The 21099-nt window shown below is 36.2% G+C and overlaps 1 protein-coding gene across 2 annotated transcripts in view; it reads right to left on the reverse strand.

The window, feature by feature from the left end:
- Positions 1-6602: 6602 nt before the first annotated feature.
- Sgcz (sarcoglycan zeta) overlaps positions 6603-21099 on the reverse strand; it is an 825698-nt gene continuing 811201 nt past the window's right edge. The window contains exons 6-8 of one of the 2 annotated variants that reach the window (XM_075986547.1): positions 19394-19466; positions 10005-10128; positions 6603-7468 (exon numbers count right to left, since the gene is read on the reverse strand). In XM_075986547.1, the coding sequence (XP_075842662.1) occupies positions 7277-7468; positions 10005-10128; positions 19394-19466 (389 nt within the window). In that variant the 3' untranslated portion in view covers positions 6603-7276. The remainder of the gene's footprint in view (positions 7469-10004; positions 10129-19393; positions 19467-21099) is intronic. The other variant, XM_075986548.1, reaches the window with a different exon arrangement.

The raw sequence follows: 21099 nt of genomic DNA on the forward strand, positions 1-21099 counted from the left end.
TTATCTGGAAGATGTCTCCAGGCCTGGATGTGTGATCTATCTCTAGTGAGACCTTTGACACAGATTCCCTGCAGACCTGTCCCCTGCTGTTCATATAATAATTCGGTTTTGTGCTCCCAGCTGTTATAGAGCAAATTAGGTGATGTCCCAGCTACTGTTCTGATCCTATATATTTCCCTTCACACTGGAATAAAATACTGAGGCAGTCTTATGAAACCTGTTTCCATCATACCAGCAAGCCTTCTGAGTCCTCTTCCCACGTTCTGCTCCCTCTTTCTGTCTCTTGGACTAGCAGCCAACAATCCCTAGGAAGAGGGAACCCCACATGCCTCCTGGATGCAACTTCTTTAAACTCCCGAAGTCTGAGGTTTAGCCATTTGTCACTTAGCGGAGATAAATAGGGAAGCCGGCCAACTACAACTCTATGCTCTGGATTGCTTCAGAAGTTGCCCTCCGTGCCTCTCTGTTGAGGTGGTGATTTTGCAACCTTACAATATCCTTTGCAATAAATAAGCCACAGTTTAAGTGGGATGCTTTCCTGAACCACTTTAGCAAATTACTGAACCTAAAGAAGGGGAAAGGAACTTCTGAACTGTAGCCCTGTTCTGGCAGAAGTGCTGGGTAACCTGAGTTCTGCTTGTAGGAGGAAGTCCTTACAGGACTCAGCTCTTGTCCAATGTGGCCTGAGCTCGAAACAGTGCCACAGCTGAATTGAATTACAAGATAAACCAGCTGGTGCAAGATGTTTGCTTGCTACAGGAAAGAGAGAGAAAAAGAAATGAGAGAGAGATGATACATACATCTGGTCTCATAAGCAATAGTGTGAATATAGAGATAACTGCTCATTTTGCTCTCGTTTCCTCTCCCTTCCTCCGTCTTTCTCTCCTTTCCCCCCAAATCTCCTTTTCAATAATGAACGTGTAAACCAAACCAGACATTATATTACAATGGTTTGCTGGCAAATAGCCCGAGGATCTGAAATAAAAGGATGCAAACAAACATTTGGAACCATTTTTTTGAAGGTTAAGTGCAGCCGAGGAGTATACATTATCCTGGAAGTGAAAGCCTTCCTTTGTGTTCTACTTAGGAGTAACATTTGAGAGACGTGCCAGGGTATAGACATTCTATTTTTGCTTTAAATATCTGGAGCAGTTTAGAAGAATAAAGAAGAAAAAAGGAAATAATCACTGTTTTCCAAAAAGACTCTTCTAATGGATACTGATTTGTTTTTGGAATCAATAAAGAACAATATCATTCTCACAACATTGTAGAAATGAACTGTCCGTATGGATACATAGTAACAACATTAAAGGCTTATTTTTCTCAACTGGACCAGTTCTTTACTGAACATAACAAAAGATAGAAGCAATAAAACTTAAAATAGGGATAAATCAGCAGAATTTCAGAACATATGAATTATTTGCTAATCTCTTGATAAGCAAATTAATCTATGGTTAAATCATTTTTAGGTTCTTAGTTTCACTGGGTGTGAGTTTGAGAGGAAAAATCGAGTAAAGAATTTTTATCAGGTGTACATATTAAACTTAGTTTTATCATCACATATATTCATGGACATAATATTTATCAGACAACACATTATTAGAAAGGTCTCCATAAAAGGCTAGTATTCCCACAAACACTTTTTTTTTCCAGGAAGATAAATGAAACGATAGCACCTGAGTTCAGGTCCTCTTTGTTTGACTATCACATTTAATCATGGTTACACAGTAGCACCGAAATCAGGACAAAGTAGAAGAATTACAAGAGAGATCTTAAATGATATGGGCTTACTGCATGCTTTGTAAGAACTCAGTTCTGAGAAAAGAATTCCAATTGTTTCCACCCAAAAGAAATAGACCCCACCCAAACTAAACAAAAGATACAATAGACTGATTTTTTGAATAGATATGTTATCTACAGTTCATATGAAGGAGTCCCTTTAAATAGAAAAATGTTGATTTTTTTTTTTTACATAAAGCAGGATAGAGCACAAAAGCACAGCTTTTGTAATTTTGGTAATTTTGCAATTGTACAAACATATTGCATAGTATGTGTAAGAAAATAGTTCCATTTATCATATATCTATATATACAAGAAAACATTTACATGAAAGTTACAAAACAAAATAAATGAATCGTGGACCCGATTTAAAGAATTGTATAAATAAAGAAACAAACTCTAAACTGTGTATCTCCATTGTTTGTAAATGTCCTTGCACACCAATAACCCTGTTTGGCATTTATTTATAAATATTCAAACAAAAGAAATATTAAGACTGGAGACCCAGAAAGAATCACAGTTCACTGTACCTCACATTCTTCAATGTTTGTTATCACTATCCCAAAGTCTGACCCACATCAACTAACACTTTAGAAATAGCCCTCTAGTTGTAGATGTACTTCAAATTAATTATATTTTCCAGAGATATTTTTTGGCAAGCAATGAAATTTTAAACCCAACTAAGTTAATCCATCCTGAGGCCATTTGGGGTGTAGTCTTTATATCCTGGTTTTAAGAACATTGAGGCATTCGTTACATAGGTATAAAAATAGGCAGAGCACACTACTGAAGTGTTTTTTTCTAAAACTAAAGCAGTAACTAATGGCTGTAGCTTAGATTCCTGCAAGAAGCATGTTTCCTCCCTTTTGTCATAATCATAACCTTTTTTTTTCTTTCAAGAAATGAGTAGAAGTAATAGTGGTCTAGAGTTAGATACAATAGAAATTCTGGTCTTTGGTCTTTGACATTTCAGTGACTACTAGGCTGCAGTTTAAAGCAATAGCTACAAACGTGTCCAATGAGATCATTCATTAATTTATAATTGGAGATAAATGTGATATTATTTTACTTTTTAAATAATGACATTCTGCAGTAATCAGTATCATAATGTATGCTAATGTATGCAGCAAATGATTTAATAAATGTCTAAGAAGGGTCACATGAGCAATTCTAATTAGACCAAAGCTACAAGCAGATAAGGTAACCATACCTCAGATGTACAAAACTCAAAAATGAGTTTGGTGATGACAGTTGTATATAGAAAATCGGGCCATTAAATACCTTCAAATATAATTTAATGAGATATTGACGTTTTATGCTGTAAACTATAACGCTAACAGAATTATATATATAGTCCTGGCTAATGCTACCTTACAAAGATCTACTATTTTGCAATGAAGAAATTCATTAGAGATACTACTGTACCAATGGTGTGTTTGGAAAATGAAGCACTATCGAATTGAGAGATTATAATGGTAGACCGTGAAGGGATTTTATAGGTATAAAAATTTAGTACTTGGTTATATTGATAAAAAAATTTTTTTTCAAATACCTATGAATTTTAGTTTTATGAAGGTCAATACTAACAGAACAGTAAGCAGGGTACATATATTTGGCAGGTGTTATTTTTAAAGTCCTAAAGCAGTATTTAAAATGAGAGCCACAAACATTCTTCTTCTTAATATTATCCATATCACTGAACACATCGATCAAACATGATTTCCCCAAAGGGAACTTCTGTTCAACTGGTAAGAGCACAACCAGGAATATGGAGAAAAATAGTGGGAAGCTGGGAAGATTTGTGTTTAGACATGGATGAACATCTATTTAAGGAATTGATCATCACAAATTTGAGCATGGCAGAGTCGGAGGAACTCAGAAAAGATCATTAAACGTCTTAACAGAATCAGTAGAATTAAAAGATGAACATGGCTACAGAGAACACCTAGCTTAATACAGCCTTTTCACAGGAAACTATACTGCAGCTAAAATGATTGAGTTTTTCTAAAGAAAATTTAAATCATTACATGTAACCAGAACCCAATTCAGAATTCCTACCCATATTTTCAAAGATTTGGGGCACTATAGACTAAGATTTGAAAATTGTAGCATAACTGGACATTGTCAGTGTGTAAACCTAGAGAAATGATTATCTTCCATATTGCAAAAGTGATGATTCACAATAAAAATCAAGATGAATAAATATAGGGCTGAATATTAGAGATACTGATCAAACGGGACATGACATCATGAAAGTATATTTTGTTTGGTTTTTAGTGTGTTTGGATATTTTTGTAATTGTTTTTAAATTTCACTACTGAAGTATTATGAACTCAAAGAAATAATGCATGTTTTTATATCTCCTTGAGCCCCAGAAAAACTGAACTTTAAAATGCACCTGAGTTTATCCACTTCTAGATCTAGTTGAAATGCCAGCAATTTTCCTACTCCAGTTTCTCTTTTTCTTTTCTTGCCTGCAGGATCTCAACTAGGAGTCACATCATGGCTTTATAAGGTCTATGTGGCACACCTAAAAGTAAAAATATTTTTTTAGGTGATGTAGAAAAGATAGACTTTGCATCATTTAAATAAGCTCCAGGTTTGTTTGTTTTTTTTTTTTTGTGTGTGTGTGTGTGTGTGTGTGTGTTCATTCTGTAAAACTGCATTTGGAAAGCAGTGGATAAATTTGTTCTTCAATTACTGGACCTTTCTATCATTAAATAAGCAAGGATTCTCTATTAGGGATTTAAAGACTTTAGAGTTTGTCTTCTAAGTCTCTAATAAAAGCTTATACATTGAGACTCTTGTACCTGAAGAATCTACAAGAGTCAAGCAATCATTTCAAGCCATTCACTTAGTACTGTAGAAGGAAGGCATCTAAAGCATTCTTTATTTAACAGGTATTTGAATGCTACATGCACATTCTAAATATCCCAATTTTATGTCTGTACTTCCCAGAATATCTTTGAGTTGAAATTTTTGTCAGCCTTTTGTCTTTCTTGGGTTTTTTTTTGTTATTTGTTTTCATTTTCTTTTTTATTTTTGAGACTCTCTAGATAGCCCTAACTGTCCTCGACTTCCCTGTGCAGATCATGTTGACCTTAAACTTAGAGATCCTTCTGTTCTGCCTCCCAAGTGCTGGAACTAAAGGTGTGAGCCACCACTTCCAACCTTTCTTCTGTTCTTCACCTCTTTCTTTCCCTCACCATCGTTCCCTCTTGGCATCTTGTGCTATGCAGATAAATCCTTACTGCACCCCTTACCATGCAAAATGTACGTCTTTACAACCTGTTAGTGATAGAAGAAGCCTTCAGGGGATGTTTGATTCAATAATTTTGTTGTTTGTAAAGTGGTTGCTGTAAACTGAAGCCTCGAGATAGTCTCAGATTGCCCATTCCAGCCTAATAAATGAATTCGTAAAAGACTTTAGAAACAAGAGAGGAATATGAATTACAAGCACTAACACCCTCTGATTATAAAATTCCCTCACTGTTTTAAGGTAGCATGGCTAAATTCCTGGCATGGCTCAAATTAATGCCTACTGTCTTTTTCACATAACAATGATCAGAACCCACTACTATCAAATTTCTTGTCTTATACACTGTGACTCTTTTGCAAAGATTAGTGTGCAAGCCTCATATATGAAATTTTGTTAAAAATGAATTAAGCTCTCTGCTATGACTTTTCAAGCAATTATATATCTCAATTTTTATTTTGATATTAATTTACAGATCTTTATAATAACCCCAAAGCACAAGTCCAACACTACCTTAAAAATGATCAAAGTGAAATACCTTACAAAGGGTGTGGAATTTGCTCAGTGTTATGGAGCTTTGTTTGGTACTAGAAAGGCTGGGAATCCGAATGAGATAACTTTGGACAAATAGGTCACGTTGCCAGTTACATTTTCCAATTTTCTCATTTTTGCTACCAAAATTATTTTAACATATTTCAATCATTTGCTTCACTCTGAGCTATAGAGAACAGAATTTCAAAGATTCTGCAGTCACACGGTCCTGAAGGGTAACTTCCACTCACCTGCAAAGGATGTGCACAGGTGCAAGAAGGGAGTGACGGGAAAATTAAGGACTTACCTTTTCGTCATCAAGTCACCATCGCAAACTAGGAACTCTAAAATGCCAGTTTATACCCTTGTATTCTGTTGGTTTCAAGGATTTGAGTTTAAGAGTACTGTGATGAACGAGTCTATAATCTTCTGTGGTTGTTTATTAGGAACTCATTAACAAAAACGCACAGTGGGGAATGGAAAGCGCTAGGGTTCATGATGGCACAGTAACTTAACAGTCTAAGAAGAGGGACCAAATGCAAACAACCAAAAAGAAGCATGACTAGTTTCCTCAACAGAGAAAGCACTTATCCAACACTCTTCTGAAGGTTTGACTTTCTACCATTTTCTTTTCTGGAATCTATAACTTAATCACCAACTTTCTTAAGTATGAACCTGAAATTAAAAGAAGGACACTTAATGTGAAGATGGTGCCTCGGTGGAAAGTGAACCTGTTCTCAGCATTATGCGTAACATCAGTATTTAATTAGAGGCTGATTTAACTTTAGCAGTTAAAACTCAAGTTTAATGTAACTGGAGAAAATAAAAGAGTATCATTAAAACCTAAGGGTCAAGGACACCATGTAAATTTTTAGAGATTTCTGATGGGCCCACACTGTGAGTTTATCCCTCCTATCTTATATTGCAATTGTCCAGATGTTTTGTTAAAAGCAAGTGTGTCACATGCAATAGCCACATAAATATAAGGCCATCCAGATTTGACAAATGACAGCATAATGGCGTTTTTGTTAATTTTGTAAAGATTATATTGCTGAGAGCTTTCAAAATTATCTAATGTACAAAATTCCAGACTTAGTAGACAAGAGTACCAACACATTGAGTTTAAAGAAACAAAAACAACTCAGGGAATTCTTGTCTTGTTTCATTTAGTTAAAAACCATATATTGAATTTAATTTTTTTTTTAGTAAAGCAAGCATTACATAATGCTTCAGAATTTTAAAATTCGGGGATAAAAGTTTACGTCCAAAAAAGATGCATGGAAAATTGTGCTTCTGGACTGCAGAATTAGTTTTCTGACCCGGATGGGGGTGGGGTAAGCGTTTCACGTCACCATTGGATTGGGGAATTTCATCTGGGTTATGTGTTCGTGCACAGTTCGTAGCCAGGTTCTGCAAAAATCTTAAAACTGTGTGCTTCACTCCCCGTAGCAAAGGCACCTAAGTTATTCTCCCTTTCGAGCAAATGTCATGATCCAGGTTTCCTGCTGACGATGTTTTTCCCACTGCCCAGTGTTGAGTCGGTTGAGTCAGGAGAAGGTGGGCGCCAATCCCTGCTGATTCAGGACCAGTTTGCTCTGTGGTCCATCTGAAGAAGCTCCGCACTGATCACAGGGGAAACCGAGCAAAACCGTGAAGCAGACGGACGGGAACAAAAGGCTATTCTGGTGTGAGGAGGAGAAATCAGTTGCTTCAGCTCCACAAGCAAATGCTGCTGCTGGACTGACAGGTGGAGCCTACCCCAGCGGGAGAAAGGTAGAGTTTGCCATTGGGGCAGACGCACAGTTCATACACTGTCTGTCGAGAATTTGGGGAGGTGGGTGAAGAGGAGAAGGAACCGGTAGGTAGATTTCCCAGCCGGATTGTATCTGCATTTAGAAAAATCTAGGAAGGAAAAGGAAGAAAAAAATTATCTCAATTCATTTCAGCATGGTACCTCCCTCAGAGCCTTGCAGCATGGTTTGGCAACAGAGCCTATTGCTCATGGAGTCAACAAAACCACCACCACAACAGCACGCGTACACACACACACACACACACACACACACACACACACACACACACGCAGCGGGTGGGGAGCGAGAGAGACTCAATGGCTGTAGTAAAGGCTTTCCATTTAGGTTCTTCATCATGTCTGAGAATTACATAGAGAAAGGAGGACACCACTTGGGCTGACTTTAATGAGGAGGGAGGAAATGAATTAAAAACATACTCCTTCACCTGTCTTTAAAATACTGGTGAGAAAGCGGTAAAAATCCTTTCTAAAACACCAAGAAAAGTCTCACAGTCCAAAGATCAGGTTACGTAGGAAGTCCTGAGAACTAACAGGTAATTCCACATATCATTATACCTGAATTCTCTATTAAATGTTACCTGGCTTCAGCAACTAAGCAACTAATTTTTCAATTTGGGGAGGTATTTCACCTATTTAAAGATTCCTTACCCTGATTCTTTATTTTGTAACTGTGTGTGTGTGTGTGTGTGCGCGCGCGCGCGTGTCAGACGACACTGACCAAAGTTGGGTGTTGCCTTCTGCCTTTGATCCTGGGGATTGAACTCAGGTCATTAGACTTGACAGAAAGTGCCTTTGCCCATTAGGTTATCTCATTGGCCCCTAACTTAATCTTAGTCATAGACTCCCAAAGCAGACAGGAGGATGACAGAGTAATCGATTAACAGGACTGTTGTAGGCTTCGCTGCCATCCACATCCAGTTTGCATTCTCCCTGTCGAGTTATCATGCTGTTAGGGTGAACTTTCAAGAAATGGGAATGGACTTGACGGTATTTTATAGTTCTCCTCTCATTCCAAACAAAAACTGGATTTTTCCCCAGGTTCAATATCTTAAGTGACCTACCCTATTCTCCAACATCATCTGCTGCAACTGATCTTGTGCCTAATTTGTATTTTCCATGATTTAAACAAAGCACATGTCTCATTGACATTTTATATTTTGTTCTTTCATTCTGGGGTATTGGTTTAATGTACTTACACATTTATATATATAAATTTATAAAATTTCTCTCCATGTATATTTTAACTATATACTTTGGGAATGTTTTAACTCATGTAAATAGGAAATTTTCATTAATAAATCCATTCACAGGGCGACTGCCATTTTGTCACATCAGGTAGGAACACTGAGATATTCGTGACAGCACCACACTTCTGGATCTCTCCAGGTGGAAGCATGGACTTGCCCACCTCTTCCTCCTTTGCCAAAGCAGTTACTCTGATGCTGTTCACTTTCCAGCTTCCGAAATTGATATGTCTGCTCTGTATTGCCCATAGAGTCCATCTTCCATCTGCTCTAAAACTGAACCCTGTGGCTAGAATCATACCCCAGAGCTTTGAATTTAGTGCCTCCATCTTCTCTTGAACAAGAATCATCTCATTCATTAATACCTGTCGAAAGCGGTGCTACTTGTCTTCCTTGAAAATGTTAATCGTTTTTTTTTTTTGGAATAAAAAGTCTCCCGCACTAATATTCCAGCATGTATGGTTGTTTTGTGTTATTGTACTGTGGATGCAGTTATATCTCTGTAACCCTGCATTTACAGTTATGACTCTTGTTTCTTTCCATGTCAAAGTTGAAGTTCCTTGGAGCATTGAATCTAAAATGACATTGATTGTCCACCTTATACCCTTGAATTTTCAGTACCATTCTTTCTCTTCATTTCAACTATTATGTTTAATGTCTGAATACAGGACCAGATGATATGAAGTAGTTTAGAATCTGTCTGAGTGTCGGGGATAACATATTAAATAGTGATTAATTTCTCTTTTTGTAGTGCAGTTATTATAGAACTCAGAAATAAAAACACACCAACATCAAAGTACTTATCCTTTCTTTTGAATTAATTTTTAATCAGATATATGAAAGTATAAAAATGTAGGTTAGTGGATGCTATGTAATTTTCCACATATGCATGTGCTGTGTAATATTTGGCTCAGGTTAACTATATTTAGACACTCAGAGAATATTTTTATGGTGAATACCTTTCAAATTTTGTCTTCAAGCCTTCTGAAATGTCTACACCATATTGTTATATGTAGTGACCCATTTGGACAACACAAATGTATTCAAAATTCTTGTTCTTCGCTGGCTCTAACTTACCACAAACTAATCTATGGAAGAACCACTCTGAAAACTCAAATAGAAAAGGGGAAAGGGATGGTTTTCATTTTAGAGTTTAAAGCTAATGTTGAAGCAACAAGAATTTGGAGGCATAGTTCCAAATGTCCTCAGAATGAATACTTCTTCAGTAGAAAGTAAAAGGACCTTTCTAAATCCATTATTTAAGAGTATTCAGGATTTCCAAAACTTGCAATTTCTCCTGAAGGGGCTCCCTGTGTCTCATGCCTGAGGCATTAAAGCAGCACCTTCAGCAGCCAAGGGTCATCCCTGCTGGGTCACTCACCTCCCCTTCTGTGGACTGCAAGTGCAGTTCCTTCCTGCAGGCAGCCTTGAAGTCACCCGCAGCTGCGCTCACCTGGACCCCACGGGGAGCTTCCATTATCAACGACCTGGTTGGTGATTCAAGCCTAAAGGAAGGCAACATATCAGTTACAAAAGAAAGACAACTCATAATGAACAGTAAAAAGGAAGAAGGATTTAACTAATCTTTACACAAAGCCAGCAGGAATCCAAATCCTCAGGATGTATTCCAAGGATTACAAGCCCAGTTAAGTTTTAGGATATTTTTCATTACTTTATCTATTTGTTGACTCATTATAAAATCTTCATTTGAACTTATCAATTATTTACTCTCATATATAATAATTTAATAACATTTTCTTATGTTACTTCTCTTTATCATGCCCCAAAGTAGGTCATCATGAGTTTGCATGTTTAAATCTTTAATATATTATCAATTTTAATGATGAGGTCCTAATAAATAAATTGGCATAATTTAGCGTGTACATATTTTTCAATAAAGGGTTCCAAGTTTGTGAAGATAAAAACCTTAATGAAAACCATTAATATTGCAATCCTTCCAGAGTCCACCCTCAAAATTTTGAGAACTTAAAAATTTTCAAAAGGTGCATTAAAAATGTCAGAAATTCACATAACAAAGATTGCCATTTAACTTGGTGATTGACCTTCACTGGTTCACTGCAATGACTTCAAACTAAAGGAGTCAGTCTGTGGGAGAAAATCAAGGGACGGGAGATAATAATCAGCAGACAGCAGCAAAGAGTTACAAAACCCCAAGCAAGCAAAGTGGTGGGCACCAGCTGGTTGGTCTCTTTGAGGTTTTCTCTTCTGCTGCTGATGCAGTTGCCACGTTTCTTTCATCTCAGGTATCAGGAAAAGGCATCTGACAGTCTTTCTGTCATCAGGATACAGAGTCGCCATTTACCTGAGGCAAGACCCAGAGCTGTTTTGCAGGGAGAACCCCATGAGATGAGTCTCCAAAGTGCAAGCGCTCCACAGAGGAACCAAACTTAGAACCTTGAAGGTGGCATTCAAGAGGAGACTCATAATTTAGAAGTGATTTCAACAATTTTAAATATTGGCCTTTTTCTGCCTTCATTAATGAAAACGACTTTGAAACTTTAACTTCTATAGAGATACTTAAATATCCTCATATTCTCCCTGCAGCTGGAAGGCTTTAAAAATCCCGTGTTTTAGCTATACCTCCGTATTGTTGTTATGAATTAAAACAGACCAGAAAATTTGAAAAAAAAATTGAGTCTCATTATCTTAGCAAAATATATTACTAACCTTTTCCGTACAGTATCAGAAATTTAAAATCTTAATTTTCAAATTGTCTTTTATGGCCCTTATACAATACACAATAACACCTTGAGTAGCATATCTGTATAGCCAGTGCCATCTTAGTGTTTCGTTGGATAACAATAACATTATTGAAATCACTCATGGTTGATATGACAGAATCATTTGAATAACAGTCGGACAAGAACATACTTAAAATAACTTAATATCTTAAGACAAATTATATATTTTTTATTCATTTATTTATTTTATAACCCAGCCATAGCCTTCCCTCATCTTCCTTTCTAGTCCCTTCCCACTCTCATCCTCCACCTCCTCCCATCCCCTAATCTCCTCTTCTCCCATCTCTGTCCTGGAGAAGGCAGGTCTCCCATGAGTATCAATAAAACATGGCATACAAAGTCGCAGTAAGATTGAGCACATCCCTTGTATTAATGCTGCACAAGGTGACCCAGTATGAGAAATAGGGTTCCAAAAGCCAATATATAATTCCAATGTTCAATAAAAAAAAAACCTTGGTACATATATAAGTGAAAAGAAAAACAAATTTTGTCCAGTAATCAACATGATTCAACATATTTATGAAGAGAAGAGTCAAACTTATTTCTCATATAATCAATTTATATGTAAGATTTTCAAAGGCTTTATTTATGTTGTATTTGATGTTTAATAATATAACATTAAATATATTATGTATTCTGAAGGTTTGAGAATTTCTCCTTTGGTCTTTACTAAGTGATTAATCAGACAATGCTTGTTATATTCACATTTATTTTATGCACCAGATACTCATGTTCAAACTACCTAGAGTACTCTTTATTTAAAGGCTAAATGTCCAAAATGTGTCAAGATTGGGAGCTCGGGGATATCAGCCAGTGGCAATGCCTCAGTTCATCTGCTCTGAATTGACAATTAGCATTTACTTTGCAAATTGATCAAAGTCACACCTGCGTTAAAGTTTCTGTGAACCTGATAGACTTGTTAAACTTTCCAGAGGGTAGAAAGTAGGAATGATACTGATCCAGAGTTAAATGACCTTGGGTTTTCTTTCACTCCTTCAATAGCTACTCACCACCCATTTCTGTGTATGGCCTAACATCATTACGACTATCAGGAAAATCATTTTGGAATTGCCTAGTTTTCCAGCAGTACCCAAACTAAGAATGCCATCAGCATCTCTAGCAAATGACAGAAATGTCCCCTGTCTGCTGTACCCAGCAGACTGAGCCTTTCACTGATGTATTTGAAAAGTGTTTCAGATTTCTTTTATTCATTAACAACACCATCTACAAAATCTCACAAAAACATTTCCAACATTCAAATGCATTTTTAGAGGAATTCTGATTCCATAGTCCCAGGCATGGTTGCTCATATTTGGTTCAGAAATGTATTTTCCTTCAGATGAAAAATGAGTTTTGTGTTATTGCTAAAAGGTTTCAGAACATGACATATGTTTGTGTGTGATAGCATGTGGAAGGACAATACTTTGCGTTCTCTCTCTCTCTCTCTCTCTCTCTCTCTCTCTCTCTCTCTCTCTCTCTCTCTCTCATACACACACACACACACACACACACACACACACACACACACACACACACACACTTCTTCAAATCCCTCCCCATGACCTCTTATTTGTTGTTCATCTACTTATGACCAAAACATCTCCACATATGGCAGAAACTGATAGAAATCATTTGGATTTCCTAAGCTTAAAGCCAGTTTGAAAAACTAAAGCCATTTTGAAAAACTAAAGCCATTTTGCTACAGTAAAATTGATTTTGAACATCAATAAAAACACCAACTGGATGAAGGAAATGGACAATCATTATTTACTTCTATCTGTTACAGAAGTACTTCCTTGATTTGTAGACAGGTAGGTACAAACAAAACCTAATAGAATGGTGAAAAGAGTTCTCTGTGTTCTTCCTGAGATCCATCATGAATAATGGAATGCCTATTATTTAGATGTCAGTGGTCTGCAGAAAAAAAAAGGTAGATGTCTCAGAATAACTGTGGGTACAAGCTTCAACGTACACTAACCCAGGAGCAATTCATGGGAAATGAAGTCTGAGGGAAGATTGGCAACCTGTTAAGAGATGGTAGCTTGGATCTATGAGGCATCCATTGACAAAATACCAACATAAATGCTTTAGTGCTGAGAAAGCTCTTTGGTACAGTGACTAAAACCAAGGGGAAATGAATTAGATTTACTGGCCTTAGTTTTTGATACTCAGGGCATGAAGCTCAAACTTGTAAAGTACATTTTTGGGAAAATATTTTTTTTTATCTAAAACAAGATGTTTTTCTGAAAAGATTTAATTACTAAATATTTGTATTTATGCATTGTCTGGTATGTTTAAGCATTATCAAAATGGTAGAAATTTCACACTACTGTGAAATTCCTTAAGTGCTGAAGTAATTAAGACTTTGAATTAAATAAGTCTCAATTGTGTACTTTGCTAGTATTGATATAATTAAATGTGAAAATTGTAAAAAAATAATGCAAGTGTTATTAAAATAGCACATTATGTTTTGAATAACAAGCAGTATTTAGACAAGTAATATACACAAATAATTTAAAAAGAATTTAAAGAGTATGCGTAATGAAATTTACTAGACTAGTTGGAGGATTTCTTACATTTTTAATTGAATGTCAAACATAAAAAGTGGTGGTCATCAAGTATTTCTTAAACACATGAGAACTGAATCAATCTTAAGCATTTTGATAAGCTTCCCTGAAAGTGTAGTATAAATTTTTATGGGAAAATATCATGTAATCACATATTAACCTGATGTATGGATCCAGACACAAAACATCTCAAATTACCACTGGGACATTCACTTTTGTGAAAGAACATTTAGCGATGCAGATTATCTTAGTTATCTCCCTTAAGAATTTGTAATTGGATGCTTGACTAATTGGTTGCATGAAACTGTCTGGAGTGGGACAATGTCTATTGTATCATGTATTGAATAGGTAAAAAGCCACTTCTTCATAGACTTTATATCAACAGGGTACTGTCCTTCAAATATACCACAAGAGGATTAAAAGTTTTCATATATTGATAATAATAAAACAAACTTTACACTTACTCAAAAGTTTTATCACACTTTCCAAGGACATTAGAATGCTTACAATGAGTCCTCATTGTACATTATTGAACAGATAGATTTAGACAAAGTTTTCAGGATTTGAAGTAATAGCATTAAAACTAGTCATGTCAGCTTATCAAAATAAAATGGGCACTGTATAATTATGCATTTCATTCATATTAATATCTCCCAGGAACTTTTAGAAGCTGGTGCTTCTAGGAGCTAAAATATAAATTCAGGGTAGAAATTCACATAGAAAGACATGTAGATGGAAATTATATCATCAAGCCAATTACTCCCAAAGAGAAATAAAGGAGGAAACTGAAGTATAAACTACTGAAACCAAATTACTGTGTGCAAAAGGAAACCAATCTAATGAGTGAATTTTTCACAGGTATTAGAGTAAGAAACTATGAATGCTTCAAAGGTCAGCTGCTGCTGAACTTTCTGGTGATCAGTCAATGTACTCATAGTTTACAGCATTTTTAAAAACTAAATGATACAGCTCTCATAATATGTAGTTAGATTTCCCTTCTCTAATAATGGGTTAGCCATATAATTATAGTAGTGTATTATAAACTAACTTCTAATACTGGAATATTACTGTACAGTTAAACCATAATTATTACACTCATACTAAAAATTAGATGTTCTAATTATCTGTGTGTTACCTAAAACCTACTTAGGTATTATGCTAGTTGTTTTATCTCTGGGTTATGTCGCAGGTGCAAGGATCCCTAAGTACCCAAAGTGATCTTGACTAAGCACAATATTAGAAACCTGAACAACTTCCGGCAAAGCTGCAGTAAGCGGGACAGAGCTGACAGCACACCACAATTGATACAGCGAAGGAAAACGTATTTCATAAACAGATTTCTTGTACAATTATCTCACCTTGACGAGGGCAATGAAGTTATTCAGAGAATTATTACAACAGATAATCCTGGGATAACTGGATATCTATACAGAAAAGTTAGCTTTAGTCTCTACCATATAGAAATTGAAATCATAAGGCTTTTTGATTTTTGTGGTTGGAGAGAGTGAAAGTGTCACAGGCCAAAGTGTATGGTGAGTAGTGAATATTTAAAAATATGTTTGATAATATTAAATTAAAATGTACTTTCAAAATTAGCACCAGTGATGAATATATAATGGACTGTGAAATAATATCTGCAACATGATGAATGATGCAACAGAAATAGCTGGTACCAGGACATTTGAAAAAAAATCTCCCAGTACTTACAGAATATGTGAACATGTCAGGAATTAAACACAGTTGTTGGATAATTGCATGAAAGCATCTCATATTGTGACCTCTTGGATAAGAGCAAACAGAACAGAAAGGCAACGTCAGCATGTTCCCTCTGCAATGACTTGAATCAGTATGATTGCTGACACTAGACAGCCACTGACAATAATCACTTTGGTGGAAAACCATTAAGAATTTTGGAAATTTTTTTGGCAATTTGACATTTAGCCTAGCAAGCCGAAACATCATACACAAATGTGCACATGTGTGTATATGTTTTTTTGAGTACATATAACATGTTAATATTAAATAAATGTGCACATATGCATATATAATATTGCTTTTATAGTATTGCATATATACTTTCATAAGAACTTTGCTTACTTAATAGTATTTTTGGCTATAGAAGACCCCAATGTGCAGAAATACTATCTTCAAAGTAACAGAAATAAGCACTGCAAATACATTTGAAATTTCCATGAAACCTAGTACAGGAATCAGAAGATATTAAATACTCATAAAAATCTGTTGAATAAGCCATACAAATTTACATTTCCAAAAACAGTTATTTATTCTCTATTGTATCTTATCAAGACTTATTCTTGAGAACAGACTCATGACTCTGTACTGCTTTATTTACTCAGCCCAAAAGATTTCACTTGCCTGGTAAACATTGCATCAGTTAAAAGCACTTCCTGTTGAAAATTGTCAGGAATGTATGTCAAGATCTCAGACACTCTGTTTCAGATTTGAGTACACAGATGAATAACTAAATAGCCCAATTATCACTGTACTTTGTTTCTACTCCAGTTTTACAATTTAAATTAGAAACACTCATCTTGGGAGCAGTCAGACTATTTTAGCATTAGATGATAAGTCATGCCTATTCGGTGTTAAAGTAACAGATGATCAGAATAGAAAAAAAATTAGAAACACCATATACTAGCTATGTTTTACTTCTCACTTACACTTGCAAATGTTGAGACATCTGGGGGCACCTAAAGTCATATGTAGTGCTATTCCTATAGTGATAGACTATAATTGGATGATACAACATACACATAATTACAAAAATTATAGAGCCAAAATGATTATCTTAGGACTCAGAAATCAATATGAATGAATTAGTCTCTTCTAATATATGCAGTTTATATTTAGGTATATCTTAATTTTGCACATACTGTTGAATGCTGAAGTTAAATTAATTCAACATTTAAATGGAAAGAAAACATGTATCTTCCCAGAATACTGAAAATATGGATAGCATACATTGTGCATTGCTGAGATCAGATTGAACGCAGCTATCTTACAAAGCCTTCACAGCTCCTTCCTGCTGGAAACTGCAAGTCATTTCCTCTAGCTCTCAAATATCATTATTTGTGAGCCACCTGCTTTGAAAAGGGACACACCTGAGTATCTCAAGTATAGCTTAACATATATTGGCCAACATCTTCTCAATCCCCCCTTCTCCCTCAAATTCATCCCTTGAAAGCATTCTGCTCCAAACTTGTAGAGGTCAGCTGTGTTTATATGTGACATACACAGATAACGTGGACTTACTGTATTTGGAAGCTACATTTAGACCAGTCTGCAACAATTGGCATTGATGCCATCCATATGTATTCCAAGGAGACTCTATTTTTAGATAACATTAATTTAGTCACTGCCATGTTATTTAAAGGCATTTTGTTACAATCATTAAAACCGACAACTACCTATCACACTACTACACACGAGATACATTGTTTTCTGTTATGATGTTAAGAATATGCAGAGGGCATGTGGGTCCTGCAAGCCAGGAATGTAGATGGGAGCCTGGGAGCCAATGCAGAGATGCACAGCCAGTCATGGAGGAAGAGAGAGAGAGAGAGAGAGAGAGAGAGAGAGAGAGAGAGAGAGAGAGAGAGAGAGAGTAAATTGAATAAATTGGAGGTCTCCATTGAATCTCTCCCCTCTGAGATCTAGGAACCTTATAAAAGACTGGGAGGAAAGACTGTAGGGGTCAAAGGAGGTGGAGAATACCATGAGAACATGACCACTGAATCAACTAAATGGGGTTCACAGATACTGAAGTGGCAAGCAAGGGACCTGTATGGGTCTGCATCAGGTTCTTTGCATGATATGCTACAGCTGTTAGCTTGGTGTTTCTGTGAGGCTCTTAACAGTGGGAGCAGGTGCATCTCTGACTCTTTCCCCTGCTCTTCAGTCTCTTCTTCCTATTGGATTGCTTTGTAAAGTCTCAATATGAGGCCTTTCCCCTTGTCTTACTATATCTTGTTTCATTCTGTTTGGTTGACATCTCTTAGAGGCCTGCTCTTACCCCGATAGGAAATAGGGTTTGCGTGAATCTAGGTAAGAGGGGTGGCTGGGGACGGTGGGAGGCTGTGGTTGAGATGTATTATATGAGAGAAAAATCTATTTTCAGCTTTAAAAAAAGTCACCTCTATTTTCCATTTTCAACCATTTCTGTGTTTATTAAATGCCAAAAGAGAACAATGATTTTTATGAAATAAAATGTGTGTGTCTGCATCTTTGTGTATGAATGTGTATTTTGTTTTTGTGTTGGTAGCGTATATACTGTTCATCTACATGTGCGCATGTGTGTGCTGACATATACACATTTGTCTACACATGTGTGCGGAAGCCAGAGAAGCACACTGAGTGTTATTCCTCTGAGACAGACTCTCTTTTTGAATCTATAATAGGCCGATGGCCAGGAAGTCATAGGATCTTCCTATCTTCTAGTTTTCCACCACACCCCTTCTCCCACAACACTGGGGATTCAGTCATACACTGAGACATGATTAGCCTCTTTACAGATGCTGTTCGGTGCACTCACACTGTCTTGTGAGTATTACAAGGACTCTTTCTGTATAGGATATCTTTCTGAAGTAGGAATCACATGCCTGTTTATTTAAAATCTTACTCAGTTTTCTCAAGAAATCCTATCTCTGGTGCAGCTAACAATAATTATTTTAATATGTAATTTTGTGCCCTTATTGTTGCCTTTTATAAACCCACTGTAGCAGATGCATTTTGGAGTGTAATTTTTCTAATAGAAATTAAGTAATCCATCTTGTTCCATCAAATGTTAATTTATTTGTTGAATTAAGAATATCTGTGCAGTAGTTATGAATATTCTTTCCTTAGACAGAGTGCATTACTGGGAATATTATACCGAGGTACCATGTCAGGACAAATCACTTCTAGATGTTTCTTGCAGTGTTACTTTGTCTCTGTGTACCACCTACTTCACATGACTTGATCCATTGATATTCTCTCATGGTCTTTCTTCCTCCATTCCCTTTATTCCTGTTTATCTATCTATCTATCTATCTATCTATCTATCTATCTATCTATCTATCTATCTATCTATCATCTATATCTGATTTCCCAGGATACCTAATGTAACCAGTACTCCTCTATACTTTCTTGATGACCGTCTTTTTCATTTTCTCAACTCTCATTAGTACATGTATTTTTGTGTTCGTATCATTTGTTTGGCGGAAATGGAAAAGTTAGAATGACTCATTATCTAGACTTCAAATACCTGACTACTATGAAGTCATGGAATGTTGATTTACTTTTTCATGTGTAAAAGGTGGTAATTAGTAAGGGGAGGTTCTTTTTTGTACAAGTTGATAGCACTAGCACCATATGTTGCTTGTTCAAGTGTCAACGGTGTTCAATAGTGAGGGGAACTATGCCACAGTACAAGAAGTACTTACCTGAGGTCTTGGGATGGCTCTGCTCTGATGTGAGGTGTTTCCACAGAATGCCCAAATACTGCTCCTTCAGTTCCTGGAGACAGCAGGGACAAGCAGTTAGGATAAGCAAACACACACATACACAGTGGCTTTCATCTGATTCCATGTAATATTCTTCCCTCAACTGAAAACACGTTCAAGTCAATGAAAAATGTAACTTCGGAAAAGGACTACAAGACAGAGAAAAATGAGCCAAAGAAGGTGGATTTGAATACTCCGTGTTAACTAATTTTAAGATTCTTATTACTGCTTTAGATGTAGACAAGTCACCTTCTGCTCTAATCAAAGAACAAAGGCCCATGTCTTTCGTTGCTTCATTTCACAGCTAAGTGGATTTAGGAAACAGGATGGGCTGAAATACTTAGTTCAGATTTCCCCTATCTCCGAGGGCATGGTGAAACTGCTGATGGTGAACTCAGGGCAGACAATGCTCGACATTTACAGACAGGTTTCAAACAGCACTTAGCCACTCTCTACCAGAGAGCTGTGCAGAACTCCACGATACTTGGACTGCTGTGGCGTTAATGCTCTGTCTAAAACTGAGAGCCACTTTAATTCATTTCATTATAGTTGAGTTTATCTGAGGTCATTGTTGTCTGAAGAGGTCAGAGATACTCTTGTTCAGATAGTCGAGTGACACCTGATCTAACACACTTACTGACTGTTTGATTGTCCAGACTTCTAGAGCTTTGCTGCAATTTGAGTGAGAAAAAAAAAGTGTTCTTTGCTCTAAAAATGAAGTGATTTTTTTCTTTTAAAGTTATAATGATTAAAATCACTTTGCAAAATAAAATTAATGCAAATGTTGACGTTTTTCAGAGTATGCCTTATTCACTTTGGATCTGTCTCCCTCATATATTTTGATATAAAAATATCATGCTTCTTTCATAAAAGTCATGAGGGCTATGTTAATGATACAATGCAGTTCAAAATTTTTCATTGAAATGTGAACAAATATGACTTACATACTGTGGAGGGATGTACAAAACATGTCAATTCTGTGTGCAGGAATGGCATTGTAGGGTAAATGAGAGCAAGGGCTTAAAATATAAAATAACAGATGACATAGGGAAGGGATGAGATTTAATTAATGATCTTTTAAAATAAATAGTAAGGCACACCTGGAGGTGGAGTCATGGAGGAAGACAATTTTCAAGGATTAAAATATTATTTCCCCAACATTATGATTCAGAGGCAAAATTATTTGTGATTTGCCATGGTAAGTAAGCTCCTGGATCACAGATTTTCTTCCTGAACTAGAAGCTATTAGTATCCGTCTATCTCTGAGCCTTAATAGATGGTTCTCCATGTAAGCAAAACTCTGTAGGAATCGTACCGCTTGTTTTTTTCATGATTTTTAATAATTCAGAACATTCCTTTGTTTAAAGGACTTATTCTTTTAATACTTTTGATTCTGAAAATAGAAAATTCCTTAATATGGGTAATAAAAGATAATATAATGATTTCAGCTAAGGTAACTAATAATTCTGTGATTTGACTGAGGGTGGTATTTGAGAGAATATCCCCAGATGCGGATTTACATATCTCAGGGAGAGGGACTGACATTTCAGTACAGACTGTGACATCCTGATAGGATAGTTATCCCTGAACAAAGTTCAGATGCTAATCTCTACTACTGTGTGATTATGAAAATTTCCTAGGCAAGG

This window comes from Microtus pennsylvanicus, chromosome 9 (assembly GCF_037038515.1).
Source record: "Microtus pennsylvanicus isolate mMicPen1 chromosome 9, mMicPen1.hap1, whole genome shotgun sequence".
NCBI lineage: Eukaryota > Metazoa > Chordata > Mammalia > Rodentia > Cricetidae > Microtus > Microtus pennsylvanicus.